The sequence below is a fragment of the Poecilia mexicana genome, unplaced genomic scaffold (assembly GCF_051168715.1).
Source record: "Poecilia mexicana isolate PSO_F unplaced genomic scaffold, ASM5116871v1 scaffold_20, whole genome shotgun sequence".
Taxonomy (NCBI): domain Eukaryota; kingdom Metazoa; phylum Chordata; class Actinopteri; order Cyprinodontiformes; family Poeciliidae; genus Poecilia; species Poecilia mexicana.
In genome coordinates this window covers 14,357,364-14,378,226 of record NW_028263389.1, presented here as the reverse complement: position 1 = coordinate 14,378,226, position 20,863 = coordinate 14,357,364, and the positions used below count along the sequence as shown (strand labels likewise).

Below are 20,863 nucleotides of genomic sequence, written 5' to 3'. Positions count from 1 at the left end.
TTTGAAAATCATCTGAGAGCTGGGATGTGAAGATTATGATGAAATTATGATGAAATCCAGCCTTGGTGCCACTAAGGGTTTTAGTAACACTGGACACTCCTTTAATCTGGTTTTCATAAATTAGTTAGAACTGAATTGTTAAGACCTTTCATACACACTGGAGAAGCAGCTCTTCTTGGTTAGTTTGCATCTAAACCAACCAAAAAAAACAAAAAAAAAAACAAAACAAAACCCTAGAACGTTTGACAGATGGCATCTTGTTAATTGTACACTTCCATTCATGGTGTCACACTGCAGGTTCCAGCCAAGAGTCCAACAAGCCCTCTGACAAGTCTAAGTTCTTAATATGAGTTAATGAACATTTCCTAAATCTTGCCAAAACAATATTGTTTGGATTTCCTAAAATGTGCTATTCTTCCCAGTTGCAAATTAGATGTCAACTGCTTTAACCACTGGATGGCAACAGGTCTGTTTTGCAGACAACAGGCTTACGTCTACAAAAAAAATAATAATTCTGCTTCACTAAGATTATGCTCCCCAGAGTACAAAGCTATTCTTTGTACTCTTTAGTTTATTGTTTTTGGGGAAATGTTATTTTGTGAAAACATATTTACTGGTGGTGAATTAACATTATCCAATATACTTTACAAGGCTGTTTCATGTGCTACACCACATCAGATAAATAAATAAATGAACAGATAAAGCTGATGTCAAAGTTAATTATTTGTCTTCTGATCAATGTTTTTACTTGTTCATGTATAAGTTAAATGGACAAGGGCATAGCTGTTTGTAGTTTGTGTGCTTCGGTTTCAACATCCTTGTAACATCAATTAACCTGTGGACGTGGAGTGAGCTGCGTTCAGAGTCTTGTTATTAAGAAAGCATTTAACTGACTGTCAAGCCTTTAAAGAGTCCATATGATGAAGGGAGCACAATTATAATACTCATTAAGAATAAACAGTTCTACTTTAATTTCATTAGGCCACAAGACATGTCATCAAAAATAAAGGTATTTTTCCCTATGTGGATTTTGGAGCGATAGCTTATAATAATGGAGCAATTATTTTGGTAACTAACTGAATTAAAACAACAGACGATCAGCCTGATGTGACAGTGAGATGAAGGTACGTGTCTTTTTAATTTAGTGTGTAAGCTCTTGGTTTCAACTGCATTCTTTTTAACCACTACCTGCAGCAAGGTGTCTAGGAAGATGTGTCTTCGAAAGTGGAATTTTCAAAGACACACAATTTTGAAGTGGAATTTGACCTTGTCTAAAATTATGTTTATAGCTGTAGAAATAACTGCCTGCTGCTGGAGTATGAAATGCATTGAAACTTTTCTTGGCAAGAAAAGAGACTGAGGGTCATGAGAAAATTGCATTGAATGGTTGACATCAGGCTTGATGTAGACATCAACGGTAAGAAAAAAAAGGTGAAATACCTTCAAGGCATTTCAGATAAATCAGGAAGAGTGCTTCATGTGGGTAAAGATAACTTTTCTAACAGTCTGTGGTGAACCTTGAGGTTTGCAACTTTGTAGCACAAAAGAAATAAAATAGACAAAGTAAGAGGAGAATGTGAAATGACCCATTTGCAGCAGGAATAGGCTGGATCATGGCTTTTATGGTGCTGTTGATACAAACTACCTAGTTGTTGGGAAGGGGTTGCACCTTTTTTGTGTGTATTTATCATTACTTACTTGCTCCTGATGCTCCATATCCATTGGCAGTCAGTTCAATGTAGCTCTTATGTTTTATGTTGTCGCAGTCTTTCTGTTATTATGTGTATTCCTGTAAATCCTACTGCTTTGTTTTGTTTCCAGGCAAACCTTTACAAGTCCCAGTGCAATACAATGCCACATGGGGATTCACAAGAAAAAGAAAAAAAAAATGAGCAAACACATTGTGTCACCTATCATTGTGTTCTGCTTGTGTGTGATTCATTACTACTGGAGTTACATTTTTAATTGACACTCCTGCATTATTCCTCATTCACTATCTGGGCTCTGGACATGCTTGTACTGCAGAGGTTTCCTCCTTGTGCAACCATCAGATTGATAAATTACCCAGGCCCTCATGTGATGCAGTGTACAAGCCAGGAATAGAAATACTTTACCAAGCTTCCTATGTTTTCAGTTGAATTTGAAGCAGTGGAAAACTGGCAAGTTTGTCTGCTCGTTACCACCCATTTACTTTCCAAAGATTAAAAAAAAAAAAAAAAAAAAAGAGAGTCAGACTAGTATATAACATTTTTTGATGTACTGCTTATTTATTTATGACTCTTCACACAGGCTAATCTTGAGAATCCCACCCAGAAATGCTACTACAGTTTATATTCACTTAAACGTAGCTGCTGCTCTCAGTTAGAATTTGGATTTTACAGAGGAAACAGGTTTGCTTCTTATTCTGCCCATATTTTACAATCCTGATTTTAAAAATACACCAATTGTTATTTGAATTTAGGTTGAATTTATGTTTTAAACTACAAAATGTTAAGCTAAAATGAAAAACAATATTTTGTTTCTTCTGGTCAAAAGCAGATGAGTAAGAATTTTGTAACCTTTTTAAGAAACTTTCTGCTCATCAATTTCAGACTTTAGAAAGGGTTATGTGTCTCAGGAGATAGGAGTTCATCTTGGGTTGCCAGATCGATCTCCCACTTTGTCTTTCTAAGTTGTTGTGTCCTTGGGCGAGACCCTAGACCCACTTTCCCAGCTGGTGGCCAGAGGGTCCAGTGGTTCTTCAGGTACATGGCAGCCTCGCTTCTTTCAGACTTACCCCAGGGCAGCTGTGGGTAACCTCTAGTAGCTTGCCACCGTCAGTGCATGAATAGGTGAATGCACTGATGGTGGGTGAATATAGTGTGAAATGCTGTGTGTTCCTCTAGACATGATAAAGTGCTATACAAGAGCAGGCCGATTACCATTTAGAATAAGAAAAAATGGATTTGTGTTTCAATTTAAAGTTTTATTTTAAGCAAAAGCCTGTTGATCATTTGTTTTTTTTTTCTTTTCATTACTGGTTTGTGATAAGAGAATCCAATTACAAAAACATCCACAGACCAGAGGGAGTCCTTTGAGTACCAATTCCAGTTGTCTTATTTAAATTTCTCCCAAACTAAAACCTTTGCAATGAGTGGATTCAAAGTAGGATTATTGTGCTTGATAATCTTTCACAAATCTCTCTTTATGAAAGTGTTAAGCTTTTAGATTTGGAATGAAATTGAGGATGATGTTTTCTTCCCCCCTCCTCAAATACTCCTGGCATAATTTAATTGAATGGTGGCCAATCTACTCTGAAAACACCTCAAATAATTACCAGATTTTGACTAATTGAAATGAAAGAAAAGCTTGAACATAAAGTATTGGGGCTAATTCAATCACTTTAATTTAATTATTCTTTAACAAAAATCTATAATTGAAATAGTTAATGAACTACTTAAGGTACGTTAACTAGTAATTGTCTAATTTCAAATATAATGTGTCAAGTGATCCCCTGATTACCTTTTTTAACGGAATAGCCTGAGGGTTTGCCCTAAAAAACATATGAAAATTAACAAAATTGTCAAGGTCATATGACATGGAATTAGCAGAGATGCTGTCTGTCTGTGGCTCCTAGAGACTGTCCAATGAAAAACACATGACATTCTCGGTTTTGGGGTTTGAAGTAGTTATGCCTTACCAACATATTCATTCCTCTTAGAACTTTGCTGCAGTTTGTCAAACTTCTGCTTCAATGTAAACGTCATGCAAATTGATATCATTAAGACCAAAGAATAAAGGACAGAGGACAGAGATGAAATTATGGAGAGGTCTGACGGAGGGTTAGATCATAACGCAACAATCCCAAGTTTTGAACAACTGACAGCGGACCGTCCAGTACATCATCCAAAAATGGAAAGAGCATAGAAACAAGTTCAACACAAACAATACGACACACACTCTCTTCTTTCAGTTGGACTGAGATTCTGCCTTTTTTTTTAAAGAAAACTGGGGAAAATTTGAGGTGAAATGTGCAAAGCAGGTTGATTGATAAACAAAACCCTTTTTATTTCTAACTCCAGTGTAGAAATGTAGTTCTACAAACCACAGCCTTTTTGCATTGTTGTTGGTAAACAAAATAATAATAATAATAATAATAATAATAATAATAATAATAATAATAATGTAGAAAAATCCTATATAATTTTCTTTCTACTGTAAGATTTGGTACAACTTTGTGTTGTTCTGCTCCATTAAGTCCCTCTAAGATGATATAACAAAGCATGAAAAAAAATGTAATAATTCCAACAAACCTATAACCCTGTGTATTAGCTTGCAGACCCAGGCTTTGCTCTGGCTGTGTCATTAACCACACACTTTGAGTTTAACATTTAAAATATGATGTCAGGGCCAATAATTTCCTTGAATATCTTCCATCTGGTACCTGAAAGGACAATCTGGTTCTTCTCTCACCTTGTTCAGTGAAGTAATAAGCCCACTGATTTCCAGGAAAATGACACACTGGACACACATCCCTCCCCAGCATCACTGTTCACAATTCTTGTCAGACTCACACCAGTGTGTCATGGCCACTTCTGAAACAGTATGAAGGGTCCTTTAATCTGTAATTTGCTGCAATGAGAGACCTCAGACCTTTGGGGTACATTGAGTCAGATACTTGAAATTGATCCCTGTACGAGAACAACAGACTGCTTTCTCCTCATGATCTAGGTGTGTTGATGTGTTGGTGAGAATAATATTAAGTTGTCATTGACAGCTCTAATTCTGAAATGTGTCTTCTTCCCGCCTTGTTGTTGGTAGTTACTCTGTCCCTAGTGTGTGTATTTATATATATATATATATATATATATATATATATATATATATATATATATATATATATATATATTTTTTTTTTTTTTTTTTTTTTTTTTTAATATGGCATAAATCAATACTTAGCCTATCTGCTCAAAATTTTACTTAAATCACATTTAGCTCAGCCATACACAGAGGAAATTTTAACACATTTCTAATACCGTTTTTCCCATTACCAAAATGATTGTTTAAACTGTTTAAAGAATGTAGTTTATTGCAGACAGAGATCTGATGTGTCTTATTTTTCCTGGAGAAGCAACAAACTTGAGGATGATTTCTTGTCTCTGCTTAATGTTTCCAATCATGCTTTCCAGCACATCAGTAGAGATCCTTATATTTTGCAGGAAGGCAAAACATTGAGCTTTGCAGTATTATTTTGTTTCTTTTGTAAGACTTCTGTTAGATTAGAAGGGGTTCTTTATCAACATTTCTTCAGGCTTTCTTGCGTTCTAATCAACATGTTGCTGTGGGATTTGGCCCGCTGCCATGATATGCATCACAAATTTTTCAATTTTGAGAAAAAAAGAAACCAAATGATGGCAGATGTTATGCGGAATAACAGAAAAAAAAAATTCTGAATTTGATAAACAGGAAATGCAAAACTCCAAGAACACAAAAATGTTACATGTGGAGAAGTTTTATTCACTAAGCACCGAACAAATTGACAAAATAGTGGTAAACAAACAGATCTGACAAAAAGGAATGAAGTGAGAAGATAAAAATTCAATGATAGGAGGGGAAAACTGAACAGGGAAAAAGTTCACTGATATATGGAAAATATGTGGGGAGCTGAAAACTAATCAGATCTAATGGCATGACAAAGCAACAGTTTTCCTTTTCTTTTTTTTTTTAGAAAACTTAAAAGTGAATGTCAACACAAAGCTGCAGATAGTACACATAGAAGTGGGGCAGAGAAGACAGAAACAGGACCGTCAACTGGAAAGTCTGACAAATGACTTGGCAGACAGAGTAAATGTACTGTTTGTGGAGGTAATTGCTGGAGCGGCAACATGTGAGATTGATTAACTTAATGTGAAACAGCTGTAGGGCAGCGTTAACCGAGGAAGTTGAGTGGTGAACAGACAAAACCAGTAAACACAAAAATCATATAAAACAGCAAGTAAACGAAACAAAACTAAGCTTCAAAGTAACAAGAAAAACTCAGCAGCTGCAAAGCAATTTATGATCAGGAAGAAAATCAGAATCAGTTTTATTTGCCAAGTTTGACATAAGAAAAAAAAGAAAACACTTTGTGTGACAATGGTGCAGCACAAAAACCAAAACAAATGCGTCATAGAACATGACATGTCTACTTAAGTACACTGTAAAATGTTATGCGATCATATATCGCAATTCTTAACTTTGGTTAAGAATTCTCTTTAATTGGTCATTAGCATGGTTTCTTTGTTGATTTGTTTGTTGCTTTCTTTTTATAAACCAAGCCAAGATGAAGTTGAATAAATGGGGTCAAAACCAAATTTGTTTGTGTGTGTGTTTTAAAAGATCCAGGCATTTCAATTATTTTCAGTGTTTCAGAATTTACAGTAATGCAAATATTTAAATCGTTCCATTTAAATCCTTATAACGTGCAGCTTGATGTTCTCTCAGTCTGTGAATTAGCCCATAGTGTTTGTTAATTGAATATAGTCTTTGAAGGTCCACAAATGAGATAAATCTTAGTCTGCTTTCACATTTTCAAATCAACATTTTGTAAGTTTCTAAAATTCCCACAAATGAGAGCAAAATGCACATTTATAGCAACACTGGTTTTGTAAAAAAAAAAAGCAGTGAGTGCACAAAATGAATATTAATATAAACATGCAGGGAATTTGGTCAAAGATGCAGGCATGTAAGAATTCAAAGCGATACTGTTAAAAAAAATCTTCTAAAAGATCCTCAGTTGTCATAATTCTTATAAATGATTTATGTTTCTGTCTCATTTAAGCTACTCATGGATCACCAGAGAACCACGCTCATAATAATTATTGCTTGCCTTAATTACAACTGTAATTTAAAGTGCATATATTTTGATTAACATGAAGCTCGTCCTTGTTGGTTTGCCTTAGTCCTAGAAGATGTCTTAAAATGCACATCTGCAAAAACAGAATTGTATCACCACTAATTAGGCAAATATAGTTAAAAAAAAAAAACCCACATCCGTTTAAAAGAATAATTATTCTTACAGATTTCACACTTTTCTATCTCCTGTCCCCGTATCTGGACTGGGTGGGTTTGTCTTAAATATGGAGCAAAAAAGGAGTCAGGGATTACTGGCTAATTAGTCTTCGTGTGCCATGGGATTAATTAATTCGAAGCATTTACATATATTCTAATTGTCTTGGCAAACTAATTGGCATCTGTGTGCCACAGCTGAAATACTGAGGGCTTCTTAAGTTTGTTTGTTACCAGCAAAGAGTAAATATGTCAGCCTCATGCGTGTTGTTGTTGCTCCATTAGCTTTGTGAAATGCACCAAACCCAGAACACCACTTTGAATGCATTTCATCCAAAGTTTGTTCATTACAACTTCTGTTTTTGTGTGAATCACATCGGCTGCTCTTAGTTTGGGCCCAAAAAGTGCTGTAATTCAAAATTATTGCTTGCTGACATTTTAGGGTAATGGTTTCTATCTCATCTTGTCATTTTATTCGTGAAGATTTCATGTCTTTTTTTGTTCGTCTTTACCTCTGTTTTCATTTTTTGCACATTCTTGTGTTGTTTTTTTCTTGTAAAAGCGTCCTTGGGAGTTTGGAAAGTCGTTTACAAACAAAATGCATCGTCAGCAGTAATTAAAAGAATGTTAATTAATTGAGACAGAGTAACAAACTTCTTTCCTCGAGGGCCAGTTTCCTGCACACTTTTGGATGTGTCCCAAGTCCAACACACCTAAATCAAATGATTGAATTACCTCATCATGAACTCTGGTTCCATGGAGTCCTGATAATTACCCAATTATGTGATCCATGTGTGTGTTGACACAGAGACACGTCTACAAATTGCAAGACACTCGCTCTTCAGCTTGACACCTGTGTGCTAAGTCAACCCATGCTTTCCAATAAGGATACAGGCTGTGTGTATGCGTGTGCGCGTGAGTGTGGGCGCGTGCGAGTATCGAAAAAGTTTACTTTATTTTCAGCAGCGAGGCTCTATTTTTTTTGTTGGAAGCTGTCTGGGATCCTTTTCTCCAGGCTGAAAAAACTCTGCATTCTTGCTCTTAGGATTTCAAAATTCACATGCATATTGCATTGGGTGTCAACGTTTCAGAATTATGATGCAGTTTGGCCATTCCTAGAGTAATTAATTTAAATGCCCACCTGCCTCTGTAAGCAATGTAATCCTCATATTTGGTTGCTTAAATATAATATTGGTTCTATAAATATTAAGTAAATTTGTTAAGAGGAGGAATACATCCCTGTACTTTATGACAAGCTTATAATCATTCATGCATTACTGACCAGGACTCTGGATGTTCAGGGGGTTTAATATATATATATTTATATATTTTATAATTAAGACCGTAATATTTTTTTTTTCAAAATGTTCATACTGATTGTACATGTTTATGTGAATGACAATCATTTTTTTTAAAAAAATCTAAATGGTTGATTGCAAATGATGGATAATTGTAATAAAATGTTTTGTTTTTTTCCCCCAAGAGTTCACAACGACAAACGAGGCCTCCTTTGGTTTAGTTGATGAGGAGACCTTAATGAGGATGGCATTTACCAAAATAATCAGACAGCAAAAATCATGTCACCGTTTGGCATTTTGCAAATGATGTTCTGAAATTGAAAGTCCTATAAGCAATTCTTTGTACTTCTGTTTTCAAATTGTGTGGAAATGTTTTCTCACATGATCACTGGTGCAGGAAAAAAAATATTATTCATAATAATTGTTCAAAGACACATCATAGCCCACACATGATACATTATTAAATCCAAAACAAAGTTTTGCTTTCTCTAAAAACTCCTCGAGGTCATTTCTTAAATACGTAGCAGCCGTGACTGTTTTCTTGTCCCAAACAAAAACTGCTTTCCTCAGTTTAGATCAGCTCCTTTATAAGGAGCATTACGCTGAGCAGCCGTTTGGTTCACGTTAAAGCTCTACTTTAATTTAAGCTTTAAGAACATCTGAAAATGGGGTCATGTTCAGGAACTTAGCCGCTGGATTTAAACCTCTTGCACTGATTTTTGCCAGCAGCACAGTTTGTTGATTTCAGACTCTGAAGACCTCACATTAAAATGTTAGAGATAATTGATGCTCATCTGGGCAGCCAAGCATGCTTCAATATTTTAAGCTAATTTAGCTGTACCCTGTAGAGCGGGAGGGCTCAAGTGGGAGGACAACTTGGCACAAGGTAACACTTCTTTCTCTTCCCCCGACCCAATCTCTTTCCTCTACATAATTATATGATTGAAATTAATTGGGGATACACATTTGCATATCTAGGTTATTTCTCTTATGGAGGGAAAGGTCTTTGGAGAGTACAGAAACAATTACAGGGCTGCCAGACAGTGAAATACCACCAGTTCTCGCAACACGTCTGCCGCCTTCAGCCAGTGTTTCACCCCAGGGAGGATTTGGCCGCAGAGCTCCAGAGAGATGTGATAAAGCTGTGGCGCAATATATGTGCACGCGAGCGCCGTCCGTGAAGCAATTTATTGGCCTTCACCTGAAATCTTAAAATTACCACTTGGGCATTTATCATTTGTTTTGCAGAGAAGCAAGCACTGAAAATTACGTTTCGAAGAAAATGGGATTATACCTTCTGGAACCCATGGCAGTTAGTACCCAGTGCAGGAGAATCTCATTTTTATAGTCACGCTGAGATGTTTTTCTCCCCCCCCCCATCCCCCAGTCCCCCTCCAGCATTTTAAGACTATTGTGCCAAAATCCAAAGATATTTTTAATCCTCTGGTCTGGTGCAGTGAATTGTTGGAGGTGAAACAGCCAGAGTGTCCTGTTAAACCGGAAGCTCCCTAGAAAAATATCTGTGGGTGTTGAAAGTGTTCTAGTCAGTCAGGAAACACTAATGCTTCACCACTAACAGGGATTTTGTAAAGGTGGAAGTAACAACTATTGTTTTTAATATACTTAGCTCTTGTAAGTTAATCAGAGGTTTTACAAATCTGTAATTATTAATCTATTACTTTCAATTACTTTATAACATAATGTGATATAATGGATCATTTCATCCAGACCATATGAATCTTTATATTATGCTAATTTGGCCTGCAAGCGTGGCAATGACGATGGCAACTGCGGCATGCATCTTGGGGCTACTAATACCACAACAAACATTGGAATTAGATCAATTAAAAATATATAATTTTATAAAGAAATGTCAAGTTCCTGAAAAAGTATGTTCATTTCTATGAACTCCTTACTTGTTTGAGTTTCATTTTGCATTAATTACTGCTTCAGTGTTGCATGGCAAGGATGTATTCAGTCTGTGGTTCTGCTGAGGGGTAATGGAAGCCCAGGTTGCTTTGATAGTGACCTGAGATCATCTGCATTGTTGGGCCTGGGGTCTCTCATCTTCCTCTTAACATTATCCCTTAGGTTTTCTCCTGGGTTCATATCAGCCAAGCTCTCTGACCAATCAACTGAAGTAACACCACAGTGATTGAATCACCTCGGTGCCTTTGGCCGTGTGGACAGGTGCCAATTCTTGCTGGAAAATGAAATCAGCATATCTGTACAGCTTGTCAAAAGAAAGCATGAGGTTTTCTAATATTTCCCAGGTGACTTCAACTGTGAAAATTCAGAAAACACATTAGACCAGCGCCAGCAGATGACATGGCACTTCAAGTAACAGGGATTTTGTGGTTCTCTCCCCTTCAAGGTCTGGGATTTTGATTTCCAAATAAAAAAATCAAACTTTACTTTAATCTTAAAATAAAACACCGGGTTCTCTTCAAGGGAAGTGGGATTTTAATTAAGGCAGGGGGGTATTCAAAGCACAACTGTACTTTGGGAGCAAAACAAACCATGCAAACCTTTCCTGTGTTTCTTAACTTGGGTGAATGTCGGGGTTAATCTAAATTCAGCAAAGAGAACTGCCTTCCACCAGTCTTTGTCTCAGATTTTCATCCATAGGCTCTGTCTGCTGAACAGGAACGGAGTGAATTCAGCTGTAAAAGTCTGCTTTTTGCTCTCCCTCTGTTTAAAAACAGCAGGGGGAACAGGCCAGTAGCGCTGAATCTGCTTCGCAATTACAAGGAGCAGCAGGGACCCAGAAAACAGTTAGCAGGGAACAACGGGCATAATCAATTGAATTGGAATAAGCTAGAGAAAACAAAAAGTTTTTCTGCTCTTTTATATATATATTCTTTTTTTTTGCAGAATGGTTTAATACTGATAGAATTGTTCTTTCTTTGTGGACATCATTTAAGGACACATGTTTAAGACTCCAAATGAAAGAATGTCACGCTTGTTCCATAAATACATTTGTCTGCATTAATTGGCTGCAGAGGAGACATGGTTTTTTTTTGTTTTTTTTATCTTGGAGGTTTTCAGCCCCACATACTGAGCAAAGACAACAATCTGTAAATTTTTTTGTGCAAAGTCCAGAGTGTAATGCTACAGGATGACACAATTCACACATTCACACACAATCACTTCCCCTCAATTATATTGTGAGAATCTGCCTTCTCCGTGTGAACAGGTTTCCCACATCAAAACACAGAAGAATCGTGTTTTTCTTCAACTATTCAGGGAAAACTTTGTGTGATCTCCAAAAAAATGAGATCACTCTCTGTTCTCCTTTTTATTACACCTTCATTTATGCAGGTAAAAAGTCTTAAAAAAAATATATATATATATTTCTGGTGACCCACCAAGAATCCAAAAGAGTAAATTAAAAAAATCCATCTCTGACTACGATTACACCAATTAGCTAAACTGATCAACTGAAAGCAAAATCTTGACACAATTATGAATCTTGTCATAAGGTGGCTCCCTCCTCTAGATACACATTAGATGTACACAGAAAAGCACACAAACAACACAAAACATCAAAAATCTAATCCCAAGAGGGCGATCGGTCCTGTGCTCAATCTAGCCAGGTAAGATTTCTTGTTAGACTCTTGTTCTTTTCATTTCTGTCCACATTTAAAAGAAGAAAGAAAAAAAAAAACAGCACAGCTTGGAAAACATGCGAGTCACATTGCACAAGACAGTTGATGAGGAAAATGGACATTTATTTATTTTTTGGCCACAATGTCAACAAATGATCAGTGTATATCAATTACTATCTCCTGAATTGAGCTGTTTCTACCATTAAGGTTAAAAGCATGTATCTAGTTTTCTGAGAAAAATAAGTTTATTGTGCCTCTTTTAAAATGTCCAAGGGAAGCAAAGTGCAGTAAGAACAGAGGTGTTCTCTGCACAACATGAGTAATGAGTAATTTACACAGCAAACAGGAAATAAGCAGCTAAACAGTTGTTATTTAAGAGAGAGTATTTACAATATAATACAATGAGGTTTAGACTAAACTTTGTTTGAAAAATCCCTTAGTTAGCCATAACAAATTTACAGAGTGCAAGTAAGCAGGATCTCTTTGCAGATTTTCTTCTGGTTTCTTTAAACAATCCTCAAAGCAATTGTATCTGCCTTAAAAAAAAAAAAAAAAAAAAAAATCAGAGCTCATAATCTCCTGTAGATAAGAAAAATTTTACTGTTGCACAAATTGCCAATTTAAGCTTATGATGAGGGTCAATGGCATCCGCCCACCACAGAGGCCAGTTTTACAAGCTAATGTCTGTGTTCAAATACTAATGCAGCCTTGTGCTGGCAGACAATAACGAGAAAAACACACATAACAAGCAGATGTGAAATAAAATTAACCGGATGATGCAGAAGGTGGCTGAATTTTGCATTTCCATCTTTCAAACCAGTATCCACTTTGCATTACAGATCTTTATTTGTCGAGCAAATGTCACTGCCACGGTCGCGTTCATTGTATGATCTCTTGTCTTTGTTTCTTCTGCTTTCATTTATTACTTTAATAAGGCTCAGTGTCCTCATCAAAGGTTGAGCTGCTCTTCCCTAAAGCCAAAGGGCATATTTGATATTCCATTCTTTAAGCAGTGATGAGAGAGAGAGAGAGAGAGAGAGAGAGAGAGAGAGAGAGAGAGAGAGAGAGAGAGCTCTTAAACTTGAGTGTGATTGTCTTTGGTACAGCGTCACAGACCCCAGAGAGGGAGATGAAAAATACAGATGTTTTCTAATTTATTTAGAAGATTTTACAGTTATGTAAACACAACCAGGCAGACACACACACAGTGTGTTTTCAAGCTTTATGCAGTGATTTTGATAGTTTAGAATGCAGCACAATTCGAGCCACAAAGGTTAATAAAATTAACATCTGTAGTAGGCCACTGCAGATTCTTCTCATTTTAAAACTGTTTATCTTCATTAGCATTAAATGCAAGGCTTGCGTCATTGCGCCATCTCCTGGTGCAGCTCCAGTTGAAATTTCTCAACATTAATCTAAGCGTTTGCTGCCACCTTTTGGTGAATGATGTATACCACACACTTTACAAAATTTCAGCGAATGAGGTCGGTACACAGGGTATGTTCAGACACACGATGGAATTTATTATTGTGTTGTTTTAAAATAAATCTATTGGTCAAATGATGAGTCTCTTTGCTTGCAATTCAACTCAGTTCTCTAGTTTGCGTTTAATGTTCCCTTCCGGTTTGCACACGGTCTCGCAGCCTTCAAGTCTCAGCTCTGCAGCAACAGGCTTGTGGGACTTCTCCAGACACGCAGAGATCAGATGGATGAAGCTCATGACGGTTATCAGAAGCATCAGGACTCCTGAAGGTGCAAAATGCTCAGTGTGAAACTCCGTGATGAAGTGGTCTGTCAGGATAATCCTCTCCACTTACCACAGACGGCGGTGTTTATGGAGAAATTCTGGACACGGTAGCTGCTGGTGAACATTGCACCCAGTCCCAGAATGAGGACGGCATAAATGCTGAATGTGTGCCGCATGTACTTGATCAAGAAGTTCTGCAGGGTGAACCTGTGTGAGTTTGGCAACAAACATGGTCAGTCGTTTCTTTTTTTTATTTTTTATTTTACGTTCCCAAGCAAAATACGTTCTGAATTTCTGCCCTTACCAGGTAAAAATGAATACGGAGATGATGAAAAGGACAGTGGCGCTGGCCACTCGGTCCTGCACACCGGCATAATATTTAAGCACTATGCCGAAGCCCACCACAGAATGAAAGAGAGACCACCAGGCAAACACAGCTAATCCATTCTGTGTCTTTAAAAAAAAAGGGATTTGAACATTGATCATTTTTCACTTCCTTCAACACTTCACAAAATAATTCATACCTCACAAACTTTTGAATGCTTCAAAAATACAAACACAAACTTTATTTAACCAGATTTATACTCTGATAGACCACAATATAGCGCATAATTGGTGACAAAGGAAAACTATCACTGGCTTTATTAGTTTTTGCTTTTTTTCCCCCTAATAAAAATCTTAAAAGTGTGACCTGCATTTATTTTCAACCCCTTTACTCTGATACCTTCAACTAAAGTCCTGTCCCGCCATTCACACTTTGAATGAAAATAGTCAAACAGCTGAAAAACTGTGTTCCTTTAAATCTAGACTATGTGTAATGACAGCACTTGGCAAAATATAACGTTTCGATTGTTGATTTTTGCATTTTTTATGATGTAAAGCACTTTGAACTGGCTTGTTGATGAAATGTGTTATACAATCGAACTTTGTTGACTGACTTGATTGATTGAATCAATAAAAATGTGTCTTAAGTGAGCAAAAAGGTATCTGAGTCACAGATAGAAAACGTAAAAAGACTGAGACTTTACCACATCAAAAGAAAAGTGTATAAGTGGATATTTTTCTTTCTGTTGTGAGCAATAAGAACAGGATATGCAATACTTCTCCTTTGAAAACTCTTGCTGTATTTAACTAGTGTGATTTTGAGTAAAAACTGTGTAAAGTTGGGGTGGGAAATTTGAACTATTCATGAACAGTAGTCAGAAGCCATAGAAAACAATCGAAGGGCTGCAAGTGGCACCCAGGCAACACTACTGGTCTTTATCAAAGACCAGGAGTGTTTGTTAGAAGAAAAAAAAAGACTCGTGGCTGTAATTGTAGTGGAAGATTCTTCTTCTTAAGTACTGACTCAGAGGCTCTGAGTACACATTCATACCACACTATTCAAATACTTGTAAAGAAAAAGAAAACATTCGTGTTTTTCTTCCATTTCACAATTAGGCACTATTTTGTGTTGGTCTACTGCCTAAAAACCCAATAAAATACATACAAATGTTTGCTTGTAACATGACAAAATGTGAGAAAGTTCAATGGTTATTGAGGTTACTGTAAGGCACTGTAACACTGCAAAAGCTATCACAGTCTTATCACCAGATAACGTGTCCATGGAATCACACCGGGGTTGTTGATTGCCAGCCAGGCTTCGTGCTTGTTCAGGTTGGAGTAGGAAAGGAAAAGCATGTAGAAGCTGTGAAGTGGTAAAATCCACCTAGACAACACTGCCGGTAGGATATAGCTGTAGAAAGCAGAAATAGCTTTAATTTACCGGCGTAAATAGTTTGCTTATTCAATCTTAGCCACATGATATACAGTGTTGCATACAACTTACTGCCTATCCCACATAGGCATGCTACAGACTCTTGTAATATTTATGATGGCCCACATCAGAAAGAATTTGGGAGGGTGGATTTCAGGATTGCACGACTGGGGGCCGAGTACATTTCTATAGACAGGAGAGGAATGTCAAGATCAGAAATTCTGCCAAAAACAACCTTTATGCTTGCACCGCAGATGTACCTTCTGAAGAGGCTCACAGCTGCATAAACAAGCCACATTTTAGACCACAGGTCAATCCAGATCCAGAAGTTCTCAGACCACGAGTCCATAGTCAACTCTAGGGAGAAAGTCTCTGACACATTCCAGGATGAAGTCTGAAAAACGGCTGAGGAACCAAAAGCTAATAATCACTAATCTGCGTGTATTCACGATCTCGCAAAAAAAAACAACAAAAAAAAACCTCACTAACATCAAAAGTTGCATGAGAAGACACCAGCATTTCTTTGATTCCTACAATCTGTGAGTTTTAACTCCATGACTGAAATATGCATGCATGATGTATCACTCACCATTGGGCACTTTGTCTTCCTTCGCCAGGTAAAAAAAGACTTCTGAGATTATCTGAGTGATGATTGCAAGAACGATGCTGCCAGTGTGCATCGCCAAATGGGAATCAGTATTTTCGATCCAGGGAAACATGGTGGAAGTCGTTGTACGCTGTGATATGCTGACCGACTGCAGCGGGGAGATTCTGAAGACAACGCATTAGTACTATTATCTTGTTCGTGGGACTTTGGAACTTGGCTTTTGCTGAGAAATTTTATGATCTTGCTCTGATTACTTTTCCATGACATGTTGCAAACAGCTTGGTTATTGAGTCCAACTATTTGACCCATAAATAGAATTTCTCCAAGGAGAAAAAAAATATAGTTAATTTGAATTAAACATTTATTACAAGACTCATAAAAAACACCTCTTACAATTTACTGTTCTCTTAGCTGTACATTTAACTCCCAGCAGGAATAAAGTTTAATAGTTTTAAAATGATTAGCTGCCTCTTTTCACTCATGTACATGTGTTCTATGACCTTATAAAATATGGCTTGCTCTCAGCTGTCAGTGAAGCACATCAGGTTCTGGACTTTAAACCTACATGTCACTCTTTGTTTACAGAAGTTCTGAACCCACATGGAGTGTAATGACAGAGTGCATGCTTCGTCCGGTGATTAAATCATTACAAAACTATATAGTTATCTCGATTTTATCTTCAGAGATTTTCCTAAGCAAGTTCAGTGATTTCCACCTGTGAACTTTATTTTTTATTAACAATGTTAATGCAATCTGTGGGCAAAATAAAAAATTCAAGAATATGAATATATTATGTTCCATGAACAAAAAAAAAAAATGTCATTGTCCAAATCTGCTTATTCTTTCAGTTTTGCAGGGAGACATGGTGTCTATCTCCAGCAGTCGGAGGTATGAATGTTGTCTCAAGTTTTCTTAAGAAAGTGGAATGCCATCCTAAGCATTCATGATGTGAAAATCCTTCTTTCTATGTACATGTAATATTTTACCATCATCACAGGAAAGTATTCATAGGAAAAGGTTGTGATTGGGTTGTGACAACGATATTTCCACCGGAGTCAAACTGAGTTCATTGTCCGTGTAAAGCGGTTGTTTGTGATGCCGCCACGCCACCAGGATGATGCGAACCACAAGCAGGACACAGGCAATCACCAGGATCAAAACTGCAGAGTGAGACCGAAATCAAGTATTCAAGTATACATTATCTTGGAACTTGTAGGCCCTTCATAAACAGCAGATATACAGTGAGATGAGACCTTTTTTTTCCCTATTTCATTTAGTTGTATAATAACTTTAATATTTCCCCAATAATTGTCCACACATATTTTTCGTCAAAAATCAAACACCTCACTTGTACTCTCTTGAGTACCCATGTTTGAGGTTCATTAACATTTAGGCACAACTGGAAGCACTGCAGTTGTTCAATAATAAAATTATTTCTTAAAAAAAAAAAAAAAACACAACCTGGCCACAATTAACCATATATGCAAAATGACAACTTTTTATCTGTTTTATCTTTTCAATATTGATGCACACTTGAAACTTTACCTTCAAGGATGTACAAATTGGTACCAGGAGATGCATTGTTGTCCAGGATGCCTGTCAGCCACAGGATAACTACAGGGTAGATGGCCACGGTATAGCGCATGTGCTTGTCAAGATAGAAGTTCTCCAACAGAAACCTGAAAGCAGCAGAAGACAAAAAAAAGGCTCGTTTTTGTCCTCTGCTCCTTCGTGTCTTGCAACAGCAGCAGTTAAACTACGTGAGGCAGATGGGAGTCAGACTCACCACACTAACAGCTCCATCAGGAGCAGCAGCAGTGACACCATTGTGCAGTGATATCGAGATGCGTCCGTCTGATGCTGCAAGTAGATTGTCAGGTTCAGCAAAGTGGAGAGCGTCCCCCAAGTGGCATACACTGCCACTCCATTTTGCACCTGTTTTGACACGAGAGACAGCTCGAGTGAACCAAAAACCAGTTAGTAAAATGCTGCAAAGACGTGTGTTTTTGATGAATTTATTTAGACACTCTTCCAGTTACTTGCTTATGAATAGTTGTTTGTGTTTTTGTGGCATCAGATAGAACACATATGTAAATTATGTTGTCTCACTCACTCACTCACAATCTGCTGCTTCTATGTTGTCTAATAATTGTAAAAAAAAAAAAAAAAAATCCTCCGTTACAACAACAATTTTCTAAATGTAGAAAGTCCGACAAATCAGTGTCAGCCCCACCCATTGACTTTGATGGGTGAGTTTGGCAGATAAAAACAAGATAAAAACAGAAAACAGGGAAGTAAAAAGGAAGAGGAAGTTACAATTCACCTTAATGATTTTCAGCATAAAAATGAATGTGTTTTTTTGTGTGTGTTTTTTTTACAATTGCTTATCAAAGCTGGCTGCAGTATGTGATTTTACAAGCTTTTAGTCGTACCTGTCATAGTAAGTATGTTGCAAAGACCAAATAAAAAGTCGCCCACGAATGTTGCCCTCTATTTATAGTTTTACCAATATCCTGAACATCCAGAGGTCCGCGTTGCGATGTTTGCTCAACCAGGCACCGTAAATCTTTAGCCCATGGCAGGAGAAAAATAGCATCATGTAATCAGTTAGTGTCATTAGAGCTGAGGTTATGAGCACTGGGAGCAGCATTCTGGACACAGAGAAATAAAATGTCCATATGAATCAAAAGAGGTGACAACAGGAGGAGCCTGATGGTTAGTGTGAGTTGGCATACTTACTCTCTGTCATACAGAAAGAGCCAAGTGATGTTCAAGCTAAGGTATGTGATGACGCTGACGTGAAACCCATAAGGCAACACTGCAGGTGTGGCGTACATCCACTCATATGTACTTCTGCGCTGGGCAGAGATAATACAGTTAGATACTAAGCACATGTCGACAAACAGAAAGAGCCTGTGGGGAAATAATCTGTCTTTTCCTACGATGTTTGAGCAATCTGGAAGGTGTAAAGAGAAAACGAGTGTACCCGAGGAGAAATAAATTGACTAGGTACAAGAAAGTGTGATTTCCCACATGTGACAGGACAGAAGGGTGAAGTAAAGCGTTAAAACAGAAAGAAATATTCCTTCTGTGAAAAAGCTGTAGAACCTTTACGTCTGTAACTCGAAAGTGTTGAAAACTGAGCACGTGGTTTTACGCCAGTGAGTTTGTGTTGTCCGTACTGAATAAATACATTGTTTTTAAAAGCGCTTACCTTCTGCAAAGTCCAGCCAAAAAGTACACAAACATGGCAAAAAACCAAAAGTGAACGAAATCCCACACGAAAAACGTCCACTGAGCAGGAGTCACAGATGTCTTGTACTTGGTTGCGACATCTTCTGTACGCTGCCTGAAGACACCTGCATTGAGAGTTACCTATTTATTCTGGAGAATCCTTTTTTAAATCCTTGAGATGACTGGATTCACATAAAACCAAAAAATATATATTCACCTGAATGATCTCCAAAGCCTGAAAGAAAGTTTAAAGTAATTGCAGGAAATAAGGCAAATAATCCGACAAACATCAGAATAATCCTGGGTGGGTTGTGGTTTACCATGGTGACCGTGAGGGGGTTAAAATCCACAGGAGGAAAAGTTTGTATTAAAAATACAAAAAAAGTTTAATCTATTTGTCTTTATGCATCTGTCCTATGGTTCTCAAATAACAGACGGAGTAAAAATCTCAGCCGTATAACAGGGAAGGACGAGACCTATCATAACTGGTGTCACAGTGTGTCCTTTTTATAGCATCCGTTATCTCCCTCTGTCATAAACAGTTTGTTATTTTGTTGTTAAAAGTAGGGTGAAGAGTAAAGATCAACTTGTGTCAAAAGTACTAGAAACAGTTGAATGTGTTCAACACAAACTAGGTTACCCTGAAGGCTGCAGTGGGGAGTTTATAAACTAAAAAAAAAAAACATGAAACAAAGCTTTCAAAAATTAAAAAAAGACAAAGGAAGAGTGATGATCTCCCGTGCGTGCAAACTTCCTCTTCTGTAAAGACAACAGATGTGCCACAAACTTGTTGGTTTTTAATGTTCATAGTTTAGTGAAAAAAATATAAAAAGTTTATTAAATTGTTCATTTCTATATTTCCCTAAATGTTTGCTGTGTTTTTTACTACAGTACTACTACTTTGGATTTTTAGGGCAGATTACAAATATAGGTTGTTTTTTTAGTAACTGAATGGTTAATATTCGAATTCTGTTTACAAGGAGTGCTGACTCCTTTTAAGTCAAGATAAGCCTCTGCAGGTTTTGTGTGTGTAGCTTTTGTCCACACAGTGGCACCATTGCTTAATACGGTGGTATTGTGAGGCTGTCAAGAGTCGTGTGGACCAGCAGCTTGCAGAAGAATTTGCATGAAAACACATGGTTAGCTAAGAAGACGCGACTTACCACTACTCTGGCTGTTTTATTAATCTAAATAGTGCACAGATTTGAGAAAATGTAGCTGGAGTGAATTTCCATCTGGCAGGAGGAGACAAAACACACAATGTCATGTGTAAGTTTTGAGTCAATTTTAATTTCTTTGTATTTGCTTCCAACAAAGCAGATTTCATCGTGATAATTTACTATGATTATGTGAAGTATTTTAATCTAAGGCTCTAAACGTCGGAACTTTTTTCGTTTTTGTTTCTTTTTATCGACCCACTCAACTTTTAGCGCTTGAGGCACTAAAATGTTCATCGAGTTTTAGGTTGAACTAGTGTTGTGTTCACACTTCTATACAGTGCTGTGAATTGTCCCTGATATCCACTAATTAGTTGTATTACCTTTGGTGGCAACAATCACCATCAAGCTTTGCGAGACTTTTTGAGCA

General features: G+C 37.1%; 2 protein-coding genes across 2 annotated transcripts; both read right to left on the bottom strand.

Annotated features, from left to right (window-relative positions):
* Window positions 1–12,034: 12,034 nt before the first annotated feature.
* LOC106930089 (uncharacterized) lies at window positions 12,035–16,181 on the bottom strand. The gene is made up of 7 exons (XM_015007427.2): window positions 16,025–16,181; window positions 15,696–15,840; window positions 15,508–15,621; window positions 15,270–15,414; window positions 13,984–14,132; window positions 13,750–13,886; window positions 12,035–13,678 (listed from the first exon to the last, which is right to left on the bottom strand). The coding sequence occupies exons 1-7, from the start codon at window positions 16,152–16,154 to the stop codon at window positions 13,521–13,523; spliced, it is 978 nt and encodes a 325-aa protein (XP_014862913.2). The 5' UTR covers window positions 16,155–16,181; the 3' UTR covers window positions 12,035–13,520.
* A 582-nt stretch (window positions 16,182–16,763) lies between these two features.
* Window positions 16,764–20,051, bottom strand: LOC106930090 (uncharacterized). The gene is made up of 7 exons (XM_015007428.2): window positions 19,494–20,051; window positions 19,257–19,401; window positions 18,782–18,895; window positions 18,549–18,693; window positions 17,829–17,977; window positions 17,588–17,721; window positions 16,764–17,202 (listed from the first exon to the last, which is right to left on the bottom strand). The coding sequence occupies exons 1-7, from the start codon at window positions 19,597–19,599 to the stop codon at window positions 17,048–17,050; spliced, it is 948 nt and encodes a 315-aa protein (XP_014862914.2). The 5' UTR covers window positions 19,600–20,051; the 3' UTR covers window positions 16,764–17,047.
* Between the last annotated feature and the right edge of the window lie 812 nt (window positions 20,052–20,863).